Below are 21454 nucleotides of genomic sequence, written 5' to 3' on the forward strand. Positions count from 1 at the left end.
CCTCCTCCACAATCTTCACCAGGCGGTCTGCCCCCGCCCTGGCTGGGCCTTCTTCTCCCTCCAACCTTCCAGCCACCGCGCGCGCGTGATAAATCGCCGTGGCCAGACGAACCCCTCCTTCCTAGGAGTCAAGCCTCTTCTGGACCTGTTCCCCTCCGCTCGGCACCGCCTTACTCACCCCAGCCTCCACTTGCACTGGTGGAGCAATCTCCACAACCTCCACCATCGGGATGACCTCCACCACATCTGGGGCGTCTTTTGCCACAGGGACCTCCACCTCCGTTGGGGCCACCTTCGCCCTCTTGGCCCCAGACTCCTCTGCAGCTTCCTCTGGGGCACTCCTCTTCTTCTTCTTCTTTTTTAGAGGCTCCACCCCCTTTCTGACCTTTTCTTTTACACGGTCTACAGGCGGCGGCCGCGGCTCAAAGCTGCTTAAGTCTTTTTCCCCCAACGCTCTGGGGCACGGTCGGATCCTCTCCCGCGCGATCGGTTGAGGCGGTCGGTCCCTCTGCGCCTCCATCAACTTCTTGGCCTTGGCCATAACGGCTCGGTCCTCTACCTCCTGTGCTCTCCTCCTCTCCTCCAACTCCGCCCGGCCGAGGTCTCCACCTTTCGGCTGCGGTCCAGCCCCGCCTCAAACAGTGCAGACGGCTGGACAAGATCGTCCCATTTGACCTTCTCTCTCTCTCTCCACTTCTTCACTCTCTGCACCCTCTCTTCCGCCACCACCCCCAGTCTCGACTCCATCGACCGGGTTGGCACCTCTCAGATGGTGCATACACCCATCCCCCCATTAACTGCCACGAAGAACCACCGTGGCCGCCACCCCTTGATCGACGTAGGCAGCCCTACCACCAACCCCCTCCCCATCACCGCCTGTAGGGTGACCCAAGTTTCTTGCTGCCCCGACGCCTTGTAACATGAGAAGAACTCGTCTATCGTCATGGCCTCCCCCCCATTCGCCTTAGGCCACGCACTCGCACAGGCCAGCAGAATCTTCCATGCGTTGGGCATCAATTGCCCCGGCGCTACCTCCAGGCGATTTAGCACGTCAACCACCACTTGAGGCAGTGGTAGCCTCAGCCCCCCTTTTAGCGCCTCCTCGTACAGGGAAAATTCCCCTGGCCTCATAGTAGACGGCCTTTCCCCTGATGTTGGCAGCCGTAACTCTACCTCCGCCGGAATCTGGTACCGTCCCCTAATCACCTCCAAATCCGCCGCCGTGAGTGTGGATCTATCCGCCTTAGTGTGCCACTGATCTGGCTCTACCTGGCTTAGTGGCTGTGGCGCCAATACCAGGACCGACGCCTGCGATTCTCCCAATGTTTCCCCCACCATTCGCACCTCCGTCCTGTATTGCGCTGCTAACTCCTCCCCATCATCATCCCCCAAAGGGTCCACCCTCACATTAACTCATTCTTCTTGTGCCATTTCTAGGGTTTACTTGCAACTCACTTCTGACGCAGGAACGAGGAAGTTCTGAAAATGCTAACACAGGTATGTCGTATGCAGTGTAGGAATTAACACTTGGATATTTTGGGTTTTTGTACACAGGTAGTTGAAACGCATTATACCAACACCCCACGGTTTACCCGTATTCCGTGGATCCGCATTAATTTTCGCCCGTTTCAAAACCTTTCAAATCAACCGCCAAAGCCGCCTTTTCAAAACCCCACTCGTGACCTATCGTTTCATTTCTACTCCAACGCTTCACTTCCCCCACGATATTACCACGTGTATGGCCACCATGCACTGTCCTCTCCCCTTCCCCACTGTCCCCCCCTTTTCCCTGTCTTTTCCATTTCAAATCATCACATAGCCCCAACCCACCCCCTCTCCTTTCGAACCCCGCGTCGTCCTGGTCGGCACGCCTCTCGGTCGACCCTTCTCACTCGGCCACCCTCGCGGTCAGCACACCTCTCGGTCGACCCTTCTCACTCGGCCACCATCGCGGTTGGCACACCTCTCGGTCGACCCTTTTCACTCGGCCACCCTCGCGATCGGCACACCTCTCGGTCGACCCTTCTCACTCGGCCACCCTCGCGGTCGGCACGCCTCTCGGTCGACCCGTCTCAATCGGCCACCCTCGCGGTTGGCACGCCTCTCGGCCGACGCCTCCTACTTGGCCACCCTTACGGTCAGCTATTCGGTTCGAATTTCTCTTCCTTATTACTATTCCCTTCGTTGGACTAAAGCTGCACTCGGAAATGGGGGACTACTGACATGGACAGGCCCACGGGGCATACAGCCCACGACAAACCGCCCCGAACCCATCACCTCGGACCCGTAGCATAACTTAATTGGCAAAGCCCAGGACAGCTGGAGTCCACCTGGACTGTATCACCCAAGGGCATTCGGACACATGACAAATGAGACACAGGCCACATCAGCGGACAAAGATCTGCAGAGTTATTGCCACAACACATCACCATTAATGCAGCCCATCACAACATTTATTACGACAACACCTCCCCGTCGGAACAGAGCCCCCTCACCCTGAACAAAGTAAGCTATGGCACAGGCTTTCGGCGAAAAGGGGGGCACGTCACAAAGGACAGTGAAATGATTACCAAATGATATAAGCAACAAGAGAAGCACAAGAATAAGGTTAAGTTTTTTATTTCTCCATCTTCTTCGCTACATTTTTCCTGTCTTCCTTCTACTAATTCTCTCGCCGGAGGGTTCACTGGGGGACTGCCCCGTTCCCCTTTGGACTTACTTGCAGGACATTTGACGGAATCACCACCCGAAACCAGAACCTGAAGAACCTGGGCCAGCCTGACCCATCCACCCGGGACGGCCTGTATCATCAGAATGGAATGTGAAATTTGAAGAAAATGGATGGGTTGTGATGGAAGTATGTACTCTCATAAATTTTAACTCATGATAGAATAAATGTATGAACTTCATTATGAAATAAAATATTTAAAATTATTGATATATTTTTTAATAATTTCATAGCACTCTTTTTTTTTTTTTTTTTCTCACCCCACTCAAATTTTCACTTAAAATTTAGAAAAAAGTTTAGGACTCTTAATTTGGAGACCTTACGGCCCATAAATGTGTGTAATTGATCAACGTCTATTTTTAATTTTTTTTTATTTATTATTTTCCCTCTCTACCATGTGGGGTTATAAGGTGAAGTGTTTGTTTTTGGAGGATTTCAGTCATTCCTTTTAAACCCTTTTACATCGTACAAACCACAATCATTGCGGGTGTCAAACACGCGCCATAAGCGCAATTACCGAACCACTCTCTCCGTACGCGCGCCAGTTCTCGGACTGCATCGCCTGGGGCGTAGCCGGCGCGGGGTCTAATCAGCGCCTCATCGCGTACGGTAGCCTCAGGCCAGTTTCAAGCGCACCCGGCGCACTATAGCCAACTCCACACTTATTTTATTTCCATTCTTCGAACAAATGTGCATAATATATACACATGAGCTGTGTACCTTAACCGCCTGTTTCTGGTACATTCTCTGCAACAAGCAACACCCCCCTAAACCCCTTAACATTCTTTATTTCTACTCTCCCTCCTCTTTTTCAGAACCCTCACTCTTTCTCTCTCTAAAATCCCCTCTCCGACGACGGTTCCGGCCTAATGAGGTTCCGTGAAGGTATTTTCTCTTGCCTCTTTCCATATTATTTTCTTGTATTATTTTTATGTTTTTTGAGTTCAAATTTTTTTTCAATGATTTTCAGTGTCTGTATGTTCTTGATTTGGTTTAGATATATTACTGTGTCATTTTTTTAATTAAGTGACGAAATCTAGGGAAATTCTAACATGCACACCGCACTCCTATGGTTAGTTTTGTTTTATGTTTTGTTTAATTATGATTTTTATTTTTATTATGATTCAGAAAATGTAAAGATATGTTTTTATTTTTATTTATTTTTATTTTATATAAATATATATATAAAAGGTGCATATAGGACAAAGCAAATCATCTGCTAGCGAAAAACCAAACAAGAAGAAGTTGGCAAGAGGCCTACCAGAGGCAACACCCAAAAAATATAGGACAAAGCACCCCTAAAAAAGAAAAAAAAGAAAAGAAACGCAAGCTAAATGAAGAATGCAGTGGCAGGTGGTGGCAGCGAAGAAATGGGGGTGGTGGCTGGTGGATGTGGGTTGAGGGAGAGGTAGTGGGCTAGGGTTCAGATTTGAGTTGAGGTTTGACAATAGAAGATGAATGTAAGGGTAAACGTAAATATGTCTTTATATATAGGACTTTTGACTTGGATTACAAAATTTTCCCCCCACTCTCTAAACAAGCATGTATAGTACACTCTTTGTCCATTTTAACAAAAAAATGTAACAGTAGCATTTTAGTCCAAAATCATATGGGGGCGTGTGGCTATTTTCAAAAGACAGGAGATGAAGCGCTACTGAGTCATACCACGGGGGATAAAAGTGGATTTTGCCCTAGTTTTTATTTATTATTTATTATTTTTTTCAACAATAATGTAATGTTTCTTATGCATGTTAAATTCATATTACCACCATTAATAGGAGAGGTTCATGGCTAGTTTTGAAATAGGTGTTTGGCTTAATGGAATCATCCCAAACTTTAAGTGAATAGTTTGTTGATTTATAGAGATGAAACAAGACATGTAAACATGGATGATGAATGGTTTTACAATGATTTCTAGTTTGCTTAGAGATGTAACTGGAGATGTGCTAAAGATGTAGATGTCACGTGTTGCATATTTGTGTCTCCTTTTGTAAAATAGATCCCTTTCTTTATTTTATTTTTACCAAGTTATTGAATATTCTGGTTTTTGATTAGTGTTAATGTTGGAATTTCTAGTTGTAATCAACCTTGTTTATATGTATTGTATTATTCAATTTTTTTGATATTTGTATTTCTAGTGATTATTGATGCATTAAGCATTAACTTCATGATTTGCTCGGAGTATTTTGCCTTGATCCTTTAGGGCTTTTATAAACTATAGCATATGTTTGCAATTTGGCATTGGCAATAGTTCTATTTAGATTATGTAAATAGATTTTATGATTGAGACGTGTTATTGTTTTTCCCACTACATTACTTTATTATTTTCTTTCAATTTTAGGTTGCCAAAGACATAACAAATAAAGTCTTAACTAGTCAGAGGTTTCATGCTATGTCGTGCCCTGGAGAAGCAACTGTAGAAGAGAATGTAGAAGAGAATATTGAATTTAGTTGGGGCCACAAGAAGGGAATTGGTGGGCCAAACAAAGATGTCCAATTTTATGAGTCATTTAAATATGACGGTGTGGAGTATTTTCTTTATGATTGTGTGTATATATGGGGTGAAAATATGCCCAATCCATCTATTGGTAAAGTTATAAGGATGTGCGAGACGGGTAGGCACAAAAAATTCGTGAAGATTGTATGGTTCTTTCAACCTATTGAGATTCAATATTGGTTGCAAGATGTTGTGCCACTCAAGAATGAAATATTCTTAGCTTCCGGTGAAGGCAAAGGCCTTTTCAATCTCAATCCTCCGGTAATTTGAATTCATTCTCTTATGTTTTCTATATATTCTTTTAAGTTTATTGAAGCTTCAAAAATAGAAAAAGTATTAGAGATGCATTTTGTTTTGCTTTTTATCAAATAAAAAAGCTATTGTATTTGTATTTTGTAACAAATGAAGCACTTTCTTTTGATATTTGTATCTATGTCTAAGATGAATGTCAATGTTGATCCTTGTACAATGACTAGATGGTGTACATTGGTCGGCTTTTACTAAACAAGTGGAGAACAATATTTTGTGTTATAACATGTTATAAAGTATGTGTTTCTTCACAAATGTCTTCAAATATTGAGCCATGCCCATTTGCATTGAGAGCTCTATTGTCAGAATCTTACAATTCACAATTCATGCATGCATCAATGTGAATTTATGGGTGAGTTTTTGGTGGTGATTCACACTGTTCACAATTTGATTTATGTTTTGTGATCCTTGAGATGATTGAGCCTAACAAAATCGGACCCTTTTTACCTTTTTTCGAGTGAAAATGTCAAATATAACTTCTAAGAGTGTTTATTTTTCTGTGCCAAATTTTATGATTCTCTATTCGATGTTGATTCATTACTAAAATTGGGATTTTGATTCTTCATACAATTCGTGATTTGACAACGTAAACTCTTCTTGCAAGATTAATTTGCTTTCTTTCATCCCATGTGAAATACTAGTTAGAGATCCATTAAACCTAACCAGGATTAGTAAAATACTAAACACAGAAACTAACAAATGCATTAGAAAAATAAACCACACGCATAATGCTCATGATGCGTCGGTAGCGAGTCTAATTGTGTCCCATTTTTTTTTATGGTGATGATGTTCTTCCCTTTTGTGGGGCGGATGTCGATCAGATTGGGTAATTGAGATGTGTTTTGTTGTGTTTCGAGGCAGTGTCGGGGTTGAGAGTGAACTTGGCAAAGTCGGGGATGATTCTAGTGGGCGAGGTGGGGCATCTCCTGGTCTTGGCAGCTATTTTGGGTTTACCGTTGGAAGCAACTTTTAAGGCGACAAGGGTGTGGGATGGGGTGGTGGATTGAGCGCAACAGCGGTTGGTGGGTTGGAAGAGTCAATATTTATCGAAAGGAGGCAGGGTTACTTTAATGAAGAGTGTGCTCTCAAGTATTTCGACATATTTTATGTCTATGCATGCGATCCCTGTGGTAGTTGCTAAGAGGTTAGAGAAATTACAGCGTGAGTTCTTATGGGATTTTTTTTTTTGGGGGGGGGGGAGGGGGGGCTTCTCATTATCATTTAGTGGTTTGGGATCGGATTTGTATTCCTAAAAAGAGGGGTGGGTTGGGGGTTCGAAGTTTGGTTCCATTTAATTTGGCTCTTTTGGGAAAATGGTTGTGGTGGTTTGTGGAGGAGAGGGAGAGGTTTTGGAGAAGGGTGGTGGCGACTAAGTATGTTTTGGGAAAGGGTAATTGGTGTACTAGAAGGGTGTGGCAGTCACATGGGCGGAGTTTGTGGAAGGGGATTTGGTTAGGGCAAGGGGAGCTCTAGAAGCGGGTTCACCTTAGGTTGTAGTGGGGGATTGGGTTTTGTTTTGGCGAGATAGATGGTGTGGTGAGGATTCTTTGGAGGTGATGTTTCCTTTGATTTTTTGCATTGCTATTGATCCAGAAACGATGGTGGCATCATATGGGATTCAATAAGGGCAATCGATTGTTTGGAATATTCAGTTGTGTTGTGTTGTGAGGGATAGGATTGGGAGGTAATTAATTGATTGTTCTTTTGGGTTTTCTGAATAAGGTACGGTTTGGAGGAGTAGGAGAGGATACTGTGGTGTGGGTTTGTTCGAATGCCAAAGGGGTTTTCTTAGTGTCTTCGTATAATCAAGATCTTGTGGGCGGGCAGCGTTATCGTTTCCTTGGAAGAGTGTTTGGGTGGCAGGATCTCTGTCCAAAGTTGTTTTCTTCGTGTGAACGGCGGCTTTGGGTCGTATTTTGACTATTAACAATTTGATTCATCGTCGGGATATTTTGGTGTATTGGTATTGTATGTGTTGTAGAGATGCAGAGTCAGTGGATCATTTGTTTATCCATTATTCAGTTGCATCTTAGTTATGGATGCTTATTGTTGGATTGTTTGGGATGGTTTGGGTTCAGTAAGGCTCGGTTGTGCAGGTGTTGAGGAGTTAGTATAGGGCGAAGGTTAGGAAACAACATAGGAAGGCGTGGTTGCTTGATGCCCAGTGTTTAATGTGGTTGATTTGGTTGGAGCAGAATAGACGAACTTTCTAGCTAGTGTTTCATTCGGTTCCATGGTTGGAGAGTAGGTTACTTGTGGTGTTTATATAGTAGGTTACAATTTTGGTGGACCCGGATGTGTTGGCCTTTATAGATTTTGTGGATGAGTTGATTAGTTAGTTTTTGGTCTTTTTGTGGGTTCTCATTTTGTATTCTTTCCATCGCCTTGATGTTTTCTAATAATTTCTAATCATTTATTTATCAAATAAAAAATAAAGTAAAAGAAAATTGATTAAAATATTTAAAAAACTCACTAGAGACCAAAAAATATGGATCGAAAACTCGAATTTTTTTTTTGAAAATTTCTAAATCAAGCATGGTCTATGTTTTTTTGGGTGACTCTTATCTTTTGAGAAGGCGAGAAACAACTTGTCATTGCTCATTCTCTGTTGAAGCCGAACATCGTGCTATGGTTTATGCTACTGCTGAGATTGTTTGACTCTGTTGGTTTCTCTTTCATTTGGGCGTTCAAATCTTCTCTTCTACTCTAAATTGTGATAATAAGAGTGTTATTCAAATTGCACATAATTTTGTCTTTCATGAGTGTACCAAGTATATTAAGATTGATTATCATTCGTTTAGCAACATTTTTTGTTTAGCAGCATTTGGTTGTTTTATATTTGATTTTGGGGTATTTTTGTACCGAGTTACTTTTTTGTTTAGGGCTTTTGACTTATTTTAGTTTAATGTTAATCGAATAGGTTTATGATGTACAATTTTCTTCTCTTTCAAACTTACATCTCACTCTTCTTGTGAGTGATTGTAGCTTCAACCTTCAACTCAAATTTTTAAGAGATTGCTCATTGGAGTCTTTCATACACTCTGACCATCACACACATCACTAGTCACTTAGATACATGGTTGGGCTCAAGGGTTAGCACCCTTTTCCTAGTTTTCTAGATCTAGGAAGCACAAACACCTCTCCTGGAACTACATATTAGTGTCTGACACATTTGGGACACAAACACTTGAGACACATGTCAAACACCTGAAAAGACTTCAAAATTATTTTTTGAATTATGGACAAGTGGGGTCATGCTAGGATCACATTTTGGACATGCTTGAGAGGCACTTTGAGGACAAACCGATGACTCTTCTGGCACACATCTTTTTTTAAAAATGAAAAAAAAAAACTAAATAAATACTTAAAAAAGAAAATGAGGTAAGGTGAATAAGTTATACCGCTTGACAAACATTAGATCTAAAAAACCTAAAATATTAAGAATCGGGAAGGAGAAAGAGAGAAACCTATAAAAAAAAATTCTCCCATGTCCTTGGCATCTGATTACCATTGTCGTCTTTCAACAATCTCCAATAATTATCAGCTAGATTATTTTTATGCTAAACTATGAAGCACAAACACTTGATTTGGTCTCACGTATTGGTGTCAAATGCATTTGGGAAAATGTTAAAGTTCCATGGATGTTTAGTCTTGAATTTTTATTTAGTGCTTTTGATATCTTGATAAAACTATTGTTGTGCTTTTTTTAAATCCCTAATTTGATTAAAATGATGTTACTTTTTTTATATGGATTTATGATCTGTACATTTTTGTATTTTATATATTATACGAGTTCCTATGTGTCTGTCTTAATTTTTGGAGAAGTGTTGTGTCCATGTCCGTGTCCTGTGTTCTTATCCCGTGCCAATTTTTGTACTTCTTAGTATTCGATTATTATACCCATTTGTGTTATTGTATATGGAAGAGGCTGAGGATGGATCCTAGTGAAAACCCTTGAAGTTGTATTGTAAAGTTTTTCAGTTACCTAGTGAAAACCCCTTTGTGATTAGTGGATTAAAGTCAGTATGGAGATTGAGATTGGATGCACAAGGGTCTAAAAGCATTATTGATATTGTATGAGATTACACTTTGATATTGGTAAAGATGAGATTTTATATATGCATGTTGCTCTTGTATCAATGACGTGTCAGCCAAATGTCTATGCAGGTAGTGTTGATTTAGATTTTTTATTTTATTTTTTGACTCTGGAGTCTGGTGGTGGTTTTGTATTAAGTATTAAGAACAACAAAGACGTTCATAGCTGAAGTATTAGATTATTAGCCATTTGACCTTGTTTGTTTCATTTGTTTTAGGAAGCAATTGTTGGAAAATGTAATGTTGTCTGTACATCAAAGGACAACAGAAATCCTCAAGCATCTGAAGAAGAATTGTTAATGGCTGATTACATTTTCTATCGTACTTTTGATGTTGGAAGCTGCACAATATCTCACAGCTTTGTGGATGTAATAGCTGGAATTAATGGTTAGTGGTTCATGCTCCTGAGTTATAATGTTTATTTACTATTTTCGGGCACTTTGCCTGCTTCTGATTATCGGAAATTTGTATGAATATGTTTCTTTTGGTTGGGTGCATATGGCATTTCAAGTAGTATTGAAGTATGTCATCTGCAAATTTTGGTATTTTTGTAAAACCCTTTTTGAATTAGTCCTTTTCCATGAAGAGGGGAAACAAATGGCATAAGTTTAAAAAATTACTGCAAAAAAAGTTTTGAAGTATTGAATTCTTTTGATTACAACGCTGGGATGTGAATAATTTCTTCAAATCTATTTTCTACTTTGTGAGATAGTCACCAACATTATGGGTCTTGAATGCTGATTTTGCAATATTTTTATTTATATTGTTAAAATGAAGGCAAATAAATTGAATATTCTTGATGAAGAACTAGAGGGTAATGTTCATGTTCTATCATATTGTAAAAAATATATTGATATAGAGAAAGGAGAGAATAAATTGTATGTATTATTGATTGATATATATTGATGTATATTCTGTCTATTACAAATGGTTCCTTATATAGGTGTAGTGGATGGTGTGTAGTGGATGGTGATAGTGGTGTAGTGGGTTAGGTTTAGTGGAGTAGGTGAGGTGGTAGTGGTGTAGTGGGTTAGGTTTAGTGGAGTAGGTGAGGTGGTAGTGGTGGTAGGTGATGGTAAATTCTAACAGCCCCCCGCAAACTCAAGGAGGATAGAAACTAACCAACTTGAGTTTGAAGAGAGGAACAAAACAAGAAAATACATAAAAAAAAGGATAGGAGACACTGTATGGTCGTGTCAGACCGTTGGTGAAGACACTGTATGGTGGTGTCATAACGTTGTAGAGGACACTGTATGGGGGTGTCATAACGTTGTAGAGGACACTGTATGGTGGTGTCATAACGGTGTAGAGAACACTGGATGGCAGTGTCAGACCGATGTAGAAGACAGTTTATGGGGTCATGTCGGACCGTTGTAGCAGACGATGTTGTGACAGCTGTTGTGACAGTTTACGGAGTCTTGCTGGACCCTTGTAGAAACTAACCGGAATCAATGTCGGGACAGTTTACAGAGTCTTGTCGGACCCTTGTAGAAACTAACCGGAATCTATGTCGGGACAGTTTACAGAGTCTTGTCGGACCCTTAAAAAGTCGCACCCTCAAAAGGTGTGCCCAATTCATAAAAAGGCGTGCCATCAAAAGGCGTGCCCAATCCATAAAAAGGCGTGCCAGACATGATGGCGAGGCACGTGGGCGCCTTGGCTTGCGCGCCCGTTGGTCGGCTGGCGTCAAGAGGCGCGCGATGCGCGTGGCTGCCTTGGCTATTTAACCAAGGTTGATGCTGAGGCTAAGGCAGAGACAAAACTTGCTACAAAACCTCTGAAAAAACTCTGCGGTTGCTGAGAGAGAAACTCTGTAATACGCTGTAATACTCTGTTGCCCAGAAAATGGCTTCGTCTTCCCGTGGACTGCTCACCCTCTTTCCCGACCTCAACGAGTCAACAGGAGAGAGAACTGGTGCGGTGGCACTGGAACCTCAACCAAGCGCCCCGGAGTTTGCTCCGTTGAACTTTCCGATGCGGTCGGTGGAGCAAAGAATGGCAGTGCAGTCAGATGTGGAGGCCAATCAGTATACCTTGAAGTCATGTGTGGAAACCATGACGGCGGTCACAAATTTGTCGAACCGGCTGCAGAGTAGGACAAATGAAGTGCAGCAGTTAAACGCCCAACTGGCTCTGCTCCAACGCATGTATAAGGATGCGCGAGCAGAGATAAGTGTGCTGAAAGCAGAAAATAAGGAGCTGAAGCGGAAGGCCACCGTGATGTTCCGATTTGGAGGGCCGCCATATGCTGCAGTGGAGGAGCAGGGAATAGTGATCGTGCCCAGTGGAGTGGGAAACACGGAGGCAACACCGTCAAGGGCCGCCCAGGACGGAGGCAAGAAGAAAAGACCGGCGGAATAGGCGAAGAAGTGAGGTCGGTGGGTGGCGGTCTTGGAGTTGTGTTTTGGTTTGTTGTTGGTTTTTTTGTTTGTTTGTTTGTTTGTTTGTTTTTTTTTTTTTTTTTTTTTTTTTTGGTGTAAAATTGTGATCGGGGTTGATCCCTAATATAAATAAAACAAAGTTGTTGTGCAAATCTGTATTGTTGGTTTTTTTTGTTTTTTTTTTTGTTTTTTGTTTTTTTTTTGTTAATATATATATATATAGGAAAAAACGAAAATGATAAATACGGGGATAAGAAGAAAAAGAAAAATAACTTGTCAAAAGGTTGAGGGACATGCCATGTGGGTGGATGTTTTTTTTTTTTTTTTTTTTTTTTTTTTTGATTACGAAAAAAGGAAGATAAAATAAAATAAATAAAAGGAAAGTGGGGTGCAAAAGGTGATTAAAAGAAATAAATAAAGAAAGAAAAGAAGAAAAGAAAATGGGTTTGGACTATGTGCTGCTGTGTGTGTCCCCTCCATGTGCTGTCTCCTCCTGTCATCATACGAAATGGTGGGAAAGTTGACAAATTGGTGGGTGTCATTTATAATAATGGAAATAAAGGTGAGGTAGTGGATGTGTTTGGGAACTGCGTGGAAAGAGAGTGCAGAAATTTAGTGGTCGCCTATTCAGATATTAGAATACGAACCACTAGTTCTCACAACATCAAAAGACCAACAGTGGCCTCTCATTCATTTGCAGCTGCATCCTCTGATGGAGTGTTCTCTCCTTCACCATCTGACGGACCACAAGGCGATTTCCGGTATCGGGTTTGCTGTTGTGTTGGCTGCAGTTTAGGTTGAAGTGCCTTGAGTGGTCCTTTGGGCTTCTCTCCACCTTGCTTCCCCAGAGCCCAATCAGCAGAGTCAAAGTAAGCACGTTCATGGTCCTTACAAATAAGTGGTGGTTTCTTGGGCCCATACTTGCTCTTAACAGCTTCCTCCTCCTGTTGGGGTGATGGCATGGCCTTTTCAGAGTCCTCTGGGACATCTTCATCCACACCTTCATGCTCTTTGACATCTTCCTCCTTGCCTGACATAGTGTTCTTGCATCAATCCAATGTACAGCAGCGGTAAAAACAAGCTCTCGAGAGAAAGGAGAGAGAGCTTAGAGATCTCTTCTTGCAGAGTTACGGCTGTGGAGAGTGGAAGGTATGTGTAGAAAATAAGCGGAATAGATTGAGGTCCGGCGGACGGCTAAGGTGAGGTTGCCGCCCGCCGGTGAAGCGAAAAATATTAGGTTCTAAACCTGCTCTGATACCATGTAAAAAATATATTGATATAGAGAAAGGAGAGAATAAATTGTATGTATTATTGATTGATATATATTGATGTATATTCTGTCTATTACAAATGGTTCCTTATATAGGTGTAGTGGATGGTGTGTAGTGGATGGTGATAGTGGTGTAGTGGGTTAGGTTTAGTGGAGTAGGTGAGGTGGTAGTGGTGTAGTGGGTTAGGTTTAGTGGAGTAGGTGAGGTGGTAGTGGTGGTAGGTGATGGTAAATTCTAACACATATGTTACTGAATCGCTATTTTTTTTCTCTCCTAATCAGCTGAATGCTTGACATGGCAATCATACTCTTCCATATATCTATGTTGCAGTGAAGCATTTTTTTAATAAGGAAAAAGGTCAAAAGCTCATTACTATGGAACATGATGCAAATTTGAATGAGAAGAGTAGATGCTCAAGTTCGTTTTTGAAGGTTGAAGGGGTCACTGCTGTGAGGAATCCAGTGAAAGATGGAAAGACTGATATCAGTGCTAAACCAGCAGCAGCCAAAGGTGATTTAGAAGAAGCCAGGAATATTTCTTTATGGATTTTTTATATTATTTAATTAAATTGTTCTACTAAATGAATTTATGTTGTTTCCAGTGTCTGCAGAATTAAAGATCCCAGCTGCAATGAGGAATCCAGTGAAAGATGAAAGGACTGACATCAGTGCTAAACCAGCAGCCAAAGGTGATTTAGCAGAAGCCAGAAATATATCTTGATGGTTTATTATTATTTATAAATTCAACTAAATTATCTTGTTTCTGGCATCTGCAGAATTAAAGATCCCAGCTGCTAGTTTGAGTAAACAATCAAGATTTAGAGATGAGAATATTGTGGCTAGACCTAAAACTTTTATTGGTAAGGTTGGGGCTGGGGATGCTCAAGTGGCAGATAAGGCTGAAATGAAACATTCCGACAATCTGTCAACCACAAATTTATCAGATATTAGACCACTGAAAAAGAGGAAGGTTCAATGTATTGGTAAATCTTTGTATGAGGTGTTGATATTATATATTTGTTTATTATTTTCCTTCGAAGCTTTGTGTGGGAATAATAGTGAAATTACTACACTTTTACAGTTGGTCTTAAAGACGATCCTGCAAAATTGTCTGATACTCTCCCAAGATTACCTGATATTCGAGTGAAATCTGTAGATGCTGTAGATCCTGTCATCAAGAACTCGGAACTATCTAAGGGGGTAAATTTTCATGAGAAGGCAAGGAAGATTTCTGATACATCAGTTGCTCAACATGAACAAGATAAGGGCATCAAAACTGACAGCCAGATTTTGGAGGTTACAAGGAAGCCGGGTGAGGTAAAGTCTTGAATTTTTAAGTGGAAGACTTTTAAATTATCAATTTCATAAAATAATTCACTTCTGCTTTCTAGGAATTAGTTAATGTGTAGGTCTCAAAGACAGATAATGTCCTCGAAAATTGGATGCATATTGGTTACTTGATTATTCTTACTAATTTGAACAATTATTCTGGTTTTACCCTTTATTAGTGAATGGACTATTACTCCTTGAAGTTGAGAACTTCTCTAGGTATTAAATATGCTTTTGGCTATTTCCTTGTGAATAGCTAAGCCTCCAAGACATGACAATTACAATTTAAATGTTGAACACTTAGGAGCAAATTAAGAGTACTTGTAACACAAGCACACTAGTATATTTGCAAATTCACTTGCTAGTTTGATTTGGGCAGTTCCCTAACTTTTCTAAATTTTTTCTCTTCTTGCTTGCAGGATACAAGTAAATGGTTCAAGCAACAAGTGAGTTAATTCTTGGATATTATTATATTATCCTGTTCTTTCTATGATAATGATGAATTATCTATGTTTGGTGAGCTTTTTTGTTATCTTAGAAAATGGTGTATAGTATTTCATTGCTTATGAGTTATGAACAAAAAGGAATTAAAAAGGTACAACAGCAACAGTTTAAGGAACTAGGAAGAAAATTCAGAAATGTTCTTATTTTGGTGTTTAATATTATCATGTTCCTTACTAATAGCCAGTGAGGTGACATTTTGACATGAAATGTCATACAAGCATCTTTAACTAGGGGTTGACAGGTGGGTAGCATACTAACTTTTTGGGGTTTAAAAGGGCTGATTTAGAGGGTTGATAGATGGGTAGCATACTAATGTTTGGGAACTGATATTGTGGAGAGTTGCAATTCTTTCAATTCTTTTGCCACCACTTAGGGATAGGCCCTTAATACGGTAGAGGTTCAAGGATCGATAAATAGATACTGAATGTGGCCACTCCACAAGGAGAAATTTGCAGCAGATCACCCTCGAATGAAAGTGAAGGTGAAATATGTGGACAAGTCCTTTAAGGTATTGTTTGAACTGCGCAAATAGAGGATTTTTAATTTAATTTATTTTTACTTTTTAATTTCTTGATGAAAAGCAAGATAACAAATGGTTTATGATAGCTCGTAATGAGTAGTCATGAAACAATTTTTATTTAAAATGACTGTAGTTGAAATGATGTGTTAGGTTAGACAATTGTCAAGAAACATAATTTTTCTTGAAATCAGTGTAGTAGAATTGCTCAGTTAGGATTGGACAATTGACAAGATAAGGAACCAAAGAACTTTCTGGAAGAATACACAGAGACGGGCAAATTAGAAGTTAGGGGTAGGACCAGTAGTAGGATGGCTCATGTTGTGCAAGGTCAACCAATTCTTGCACTAAGATTGATATGTTTTGAGTTGAATTTGGTGCGAAAACAAGTTTTGGATTGATTTTTGCGTAAGAATCTCAATTACTTTGGTTAGACTATTCCCATGGGTAATTCAGTGAAAGAGTAGACAATCACTTTGAATTCGTTACTTGTACAGGCCTTGCTCATTTTAGAGGCTCCGCCACCTTGTTCATGGTTACTCTCACCACAGTAAAAATTTCTGTCCAAATTCAACACATTCCATTTTTCAATTTGATAATGCTTCATTGTTCTGTAGCAATGTGCTTGATTTGTAAAATCTTTTTATTTATTTATTTTTTTTGTTTCAAAATCAAGAGCCTCAACTCCATATGATTAGCCAAGTCCCACACATTTGCTTCTTTTACATTACAATTGGACGTGATATTTAGTTTGCCTAGACTAGAATTTTGTCTTCTGTTTAGATTTCATAATTGTGGAACACATTCAATTTGTTGCTTGTAGTCATAGTTTAGATGTCTTTGGATAGATATTTTTATGATTATATTATCAAAACTTGATTGAATGGTTGATATTTTTAATTTCAGTACATACTAATACACTGCTAATTTTGTAAATCCCCCCCTCCCCCTCCTTTTGAATTTATTTTGTCTCCAGCCTTGGGAGGAAAGGATGCAGAGGGCTTATGAAAAAGGAACTCTCGTCTTTCTAGAAAACCTGGATCCATCGTATACATCATCAGAAGTAGAGGTATGTATGATTGGAACATGTGATTCTCATTCAATTGGAGACACCACTTAAGTTGAGAGAGACAGAGTAGCCTAAGATGATTTGGTCATGTACAACGATATCTATAGATATAATGGTAATGAAGAGTGGTATATAATCTCCATAAATGGAATTGTTAAGGGGAGAAGATGACATAAACTAACTTTGGAATGTAGCAAAAAAAAATACATGGATTCATTTAATTTAACTGAGCTTATAGCACTTGGTAGAGCAGAATATCGAAAAAGGATTTATGTAGTTTGATGATACAGTTCGTTCCAGGTGGAACGGGTCGGACTGATCCACGCTCCTCAAACCTATGTCCGAATGACTAAGCCCACAATGGAACCTACAAAAGAGTTCAACGGGGAACGGGGAGTCCTCCAGCGAACCCTTCGACAAGCAAGTTAGAAAGAGAGATGGAATGTGGAGAGATTAGAGATAGAAAGCTTAACCTCCTTCTTGTCTTCGACGTCTGCTTATATCCTTTGGTAATCATTTTGTTGTCCCGTCCGACCTGCCATCTTGGCCAAAAGTCTATGTTCTATTTTGCCTTGTTCATGGTGAGGCCGTTCTGTCTCGACGGGGAGGGGTTATTGCAATAAATGCTGCAAGGGGCCTCATTAATGGCTGATGTGCAGTGCAATAACTTTGCAGGATCTTTGTTTGTTTATGTGGCCTGTCCTTCACCTGCCACGTGTCTACCTGTCATTGGTTCTTGATGCCATGTTGAGCTCCAGCAATGTTGGGCTTCATTAGTTGAATTATGTATTGGGCCCTAAGTGGTGGGTTTGGATTGTTTATAGTGGGTTATAGCCTTTATGGGCTTACCCACGTCATAGTTGACCCCAATTGTGTGCGACACAAGGCTTAAATATGCATTTGGCGGCAACATTTTTGAACTGTCAAACAGCTACCATTAATATTTGCATGGTGAAGCCTATTGTTAATCAACATAGGTTTGTAACAATACAAGTGTATATATATTCGAACTTAACAATTGTATTTAAAGTAGAAGACAGCCTAAGAAAACAAATACACACACACACATATATATATATGTATTTAAAATTAACAAATGTAGAGTTAATGCACGACCAACGTGGATAAGGTTCTCCAAGCTCGAAGACATTGTCTGTATTTGTAGGTTTCAACTTGTAAATGCTATTAACATTAGCATATTATGGGCAGTGTCTTACATAAATAAGAATAGCATAGGGAATAAATTTTTTCTGTTAACTTATATCAATACTCATGAAAGTCACTTTGGAAGCATTTTAGGAAGCCACGCCAAGCAACTTCATCAAAACAGACTTCCTAGCGGATCACTTTTGGTGGAATTCCTTCTTTTCAACCTCACCTAAAATACAAAAATAAATAAATAAATAAAAAATTAAAAGGACTTCTATGGTCAGAAAGTACTTTGAGAAATCCCACGAAACACCATGATAGCAGTTTAATCTTTGCCCTTGTTTCTCAGGATTTAGTTTGGCATGCCTTCAAGGCAAATGTTAATGCGAAGATGGTACAGTGCAGCTCTTTTTCCAGCCCACACTATGGTATGGCTTTTTTGTTGGCCTTCTCCTTTCAAACTTTTATCATAATGAGTTATGCTTTTTGCACCAATAACTTGTGAACATTCAATTATTCTTTTATTTGCCAACAGGACAAGCTATTGTTATATTCAAATCGAAGGATGCAGCAGAACTTGCTCTTACCGAATTAAACAGGAAATGCCTAATGCTCACAAACGGAAGGTAGTTGATAATCACTTGTATGTTCAGCTTATTTACTAAACACTGCTCTATTGCTTAAATCTATAATCTCACAGTTACACCAAACAAGTTACTAGCTTATACTCACAGCTATAAGGTATAATCTATCAAGTTATAATCTATTATCACTTTTTCACAGTTCTACCAACGGGGCCGTTATAATTCTCTTGTTCAATTTTTATACTTTCCACTTGATAAATACTCTTGATGCATACTGTTTTTTCTCTTGTTTTTTATTTATTATTTATTTTTTTATCTCACTTTTGTGGGAGTTCACATGGGTTCCAACATCCATGGATGCTTGTTGGTTGCTTAGATCAGAAAGATGGGATATATGTATATAGGTTTTTTATAAGGTATAGATAGATGATTTTTTACAGATTACATCCATAGGGTGGTGGGTCAAAAAAAAAATGAAATGAAGTTGATTCAATGTCAAATCATCTATAGATGTAATCAGTTCTCTGTATTGCAATTAAAGAGTTTTGAAACCATATCACTTTGTAAAGTAATTTATATGTTTATTGAAATTCTGAAACTCTGCATTTTAGGTAAGAAAAGGCTAATTCAAGCATTTCAATCTAATAATTTTATTCATCTATTGGAGAATCTCAAGTTTTTTAGTTTTCCTTGGATTTCAGATTTCTTATAAGATATTATTTGTGGTTTCCTTTGATTCTGCAGAGCAGTTGTTGGTCGCAAAGGATCGCCAAAGAAGCCTAGTGACCAAACTAGATTTGTTGGTCACCTCATCATTGGCAAATTCAAATTCTACAAGCAACGCGAAGAGATGGTAATGTGTCCTCTATCTATCGTCTATCTCATGCACTTAACTTTTTTTCTTGGAGGATTTGCTCATCTAAGAAACACTGACACGACATGACACTCGTCGGATACTTCCCAGCACTTGTCGGACACATCCAAACATGTTTTATTATTTTTAAAAAATTTCTATACTTGGACACGATTCAAAGACTTGAGGATCACATGTCTATCACGTACACACATGAAACACATTAAAGTTTGAATAAAATAACTTATAATCCAATGATAAAAGAAAAACATCGTAAATTTATTCCTATTCTTCTCCCTTAGGCTTCAAAAATTATGATCTTTGTATTAAATATTCATATATATGACATATTCTCCTCCTTATATATGATGTATAATGATTATATAAAACTATATATTGTGTAGCTCTCATGTGTTGTCCCCTACAGTCTTCGAAAACTTTCGTGTTGGTGTGCTTGTGTTATTTCATGTTTCACGTGTCTGTGGTTCTTATCTGCTCATATATCCTTTTTTTTCTTTTTAAAAGAAAAATGCAGTATCAACATCACACTATTCTCAACCCAACACTATTGAATATGATATGGCCTTGAAATGGCGCGTATTGCAAGCAAAATCAAATCTATGGTGGGATGCTCTGAATGAGGTAAGTGAAAAGCTCCTGAATTTATCCTTCATTTGCAAAGGATCACTTTCTAGCTTTTGTTGTTGTGTTGATAGACTTGAGAGTTTATACCAGTACTATCTTGTCTAATACAGCAACAGGCAAAGGAGATAGAAGACCTTAGAAGCCAGCTAAACATGAGTCATGATGAGTAAGTTGTTTTAGGAAGCACCCTCTCTAATCTTGTAATTACACGTGGTGGCTCGTTCTAATCACACATGAAGCTTGAGGAACTGATCCGGATTTGTAAATTTTTGTGCTTACAGTTTGTTTTGTGCAGATGACATACAGGGGTATAGATTTTAGTTTAGAAAAACTTGAAAGAGAGCACACAACTTACGAGGGTTGTACCCATTTTTGGGTGTCATACTTGGGGGGGTCCTGCCCATTTTGAGAAATGTATAGATAGTCTAAACTACAAACCTCAGAGTAGTAAATGCAGCTTTTGGTGTAAAAATCTATTTCTTGATGACATTTTGTCCGCAACTATCAATTTTTATATTTCCTATCTGCAACAGCAAAAGTGTTTTTGAGCAAATCTTGTTACGAGTTGAGTGAAATTGTGTTATGAATAGAAACTAATGTCTTCCATCTGTTAAGTGTGCGCTTCAGATTACCTACCTAGCACTATGTTTGTTTTTCTGTTGTTCTATATATATATATATATATTATGGGTATGATTATGATCAACAAAATGGCTTCCATTTGTTGGGGTTTTCTCTCATATTCTGATAGTTTATTTGTACTAATTATGTGTCGTGTTTGATATCTTTGTACTATTTATGTGGTGTGATTGATGTGTTTGATATTATATGATTGCAATTCTTTGAGTTTCATTGTAATATATATATATATATATATATATATATAAATAATATTTAAAAAGAAAATGTGAAACTAATGTTTGCACTGCGGCTGCGGGCAGGCAGTCGAAGCTTGTAGAACCAATGTGAACTTGCTGACGACTGTGTACTTAAATCTAGTTGTTTGCAATGGCTTGTTTTATTTGTCAGGATCATTTTCTTTTGCATTTTAGTTGTGTATAGGTTTTGAATTTGTGACGAGAAATGATATGTAAATAGGAAAGGTAGTAAAAGAAAATGTAGCAGATTTATTTTTTTTTTAAAAAGAACTTATTTTGGTTTGGTTAGACAATGAAAGAAAATGAATGTCAAAAAAATTGGTCAGAATTCAAACATAGACAAAAGCTTAAGTGAATTCTCAATATTTTTTCTTATATTTTTTGAAACAGTAATGTTACGTACACAACTTTTGAGCATGGAAGTTCTCACATAAAAGTGGGGCTAATGCATGTGGGATCCTTGGGAGATTTATTTTCATGTGAGAGCTTCTGTGCATTTTGTGCATAGAAATTTGGTGTATAAAGTATCATTTTTTGGAATAAAGTATTTTTCCCTCTTTAACCCTTGTAATTAAGGTAGAATTTTCAAAATTATCCTTGTAGACTTTTGCATCCAATTATCAAAATTATCCAGCGTGCTACCATTA

At 39.1% G+C, this 21454-nt stretch overlaps 1 protein-coding gene across 8 annotated transcripts; it reads left to right on the forward strand.

Moving 5' to 3' along the window:
• Positions 1–3162: 3162 nt before the first annotated feature.
• Positions 3163–20544, forward strand: LOC114291887 (protein ANTI-SILENCING 1). 8 transcript variants are annotated; one of them, XM_082909560.1, is made up of 15 exons: positions 3163–3613; positions 5070–5486; positions 9848–10016; positions 13612–13791; positions 13883–13968; positions 14047–14263; positions 14362–14597; positions 15029–15055; positions 16607–16699; positions 18198–18276; positions 18384–18474; positions 19177–19285; positions 19811–19927; positions 20041–20096; positions 20212–20544. In XM_082909560.1, exons 2-15 carry the CDS (start codon positions 5121–5123, stop codon positions 20249–20251), a joined length of 1866 nt encoding a protein of 621 aa, XP_082765686.1. In that variant the 5' UTR covers positions 3163–3613; positions 5070–5120; the 3' UTR covers positions 20252–20544. The 8 variants fall into 8 exon arrangements, 7 of the variants coding, with proteins under 7 accessions (XP_082765686.1, XP_082765687.1, XP_082765683.1 ...); XM_082909561.1 differs by lacking the exon at positions 3163–3613 and adding an exon at positions 4079–4188 and having other exon boundaries at positions 14437–14597; XM_082909557.1 differs by lacking the exon at positions 3163–3613 and adding an exon at positions 4079–4188 and having other exon boundaries at positions 14047–14257.
• Positions 20545–21454: the final 910 nt, after the last annotated feature.

Source organism: Camellia sinensis, chromosome 15 (assembly GCF_055761805.1).
Source record: "Camellia sinensis isolate YWXY chromosome 15, ASM5576180v1, whole genome shotgun sequence".
In the NCBI taxonomy this organism is placed as follows: domain Eukaryota; kingdom Viridiplantae; phylum Streptophyta; class Magnoliopsida; order Ericales; family Theaceae; genus Camellia; species Camellia sinensis.

Bases quoted from the DNA above. Each gene is read 5' to 3' on its own strand.
- LOC114291887 (XM_082909556.1), top strand. The intron at 5,487-9,847 runs GTAATTTGAATT...CATTTGTTTTAG, and splicing joins TTTTCAATCTCAATCCTCCG to GAAGCAATTGTTGGAAAATG. The intron at 10,017-13,611 runs GTTAGTGGTTCA...TCTATGTTGCAG, and splicing joins TGTAATAGCTGGAATTAATG to TGAAGCATTTTTTTAATAAG.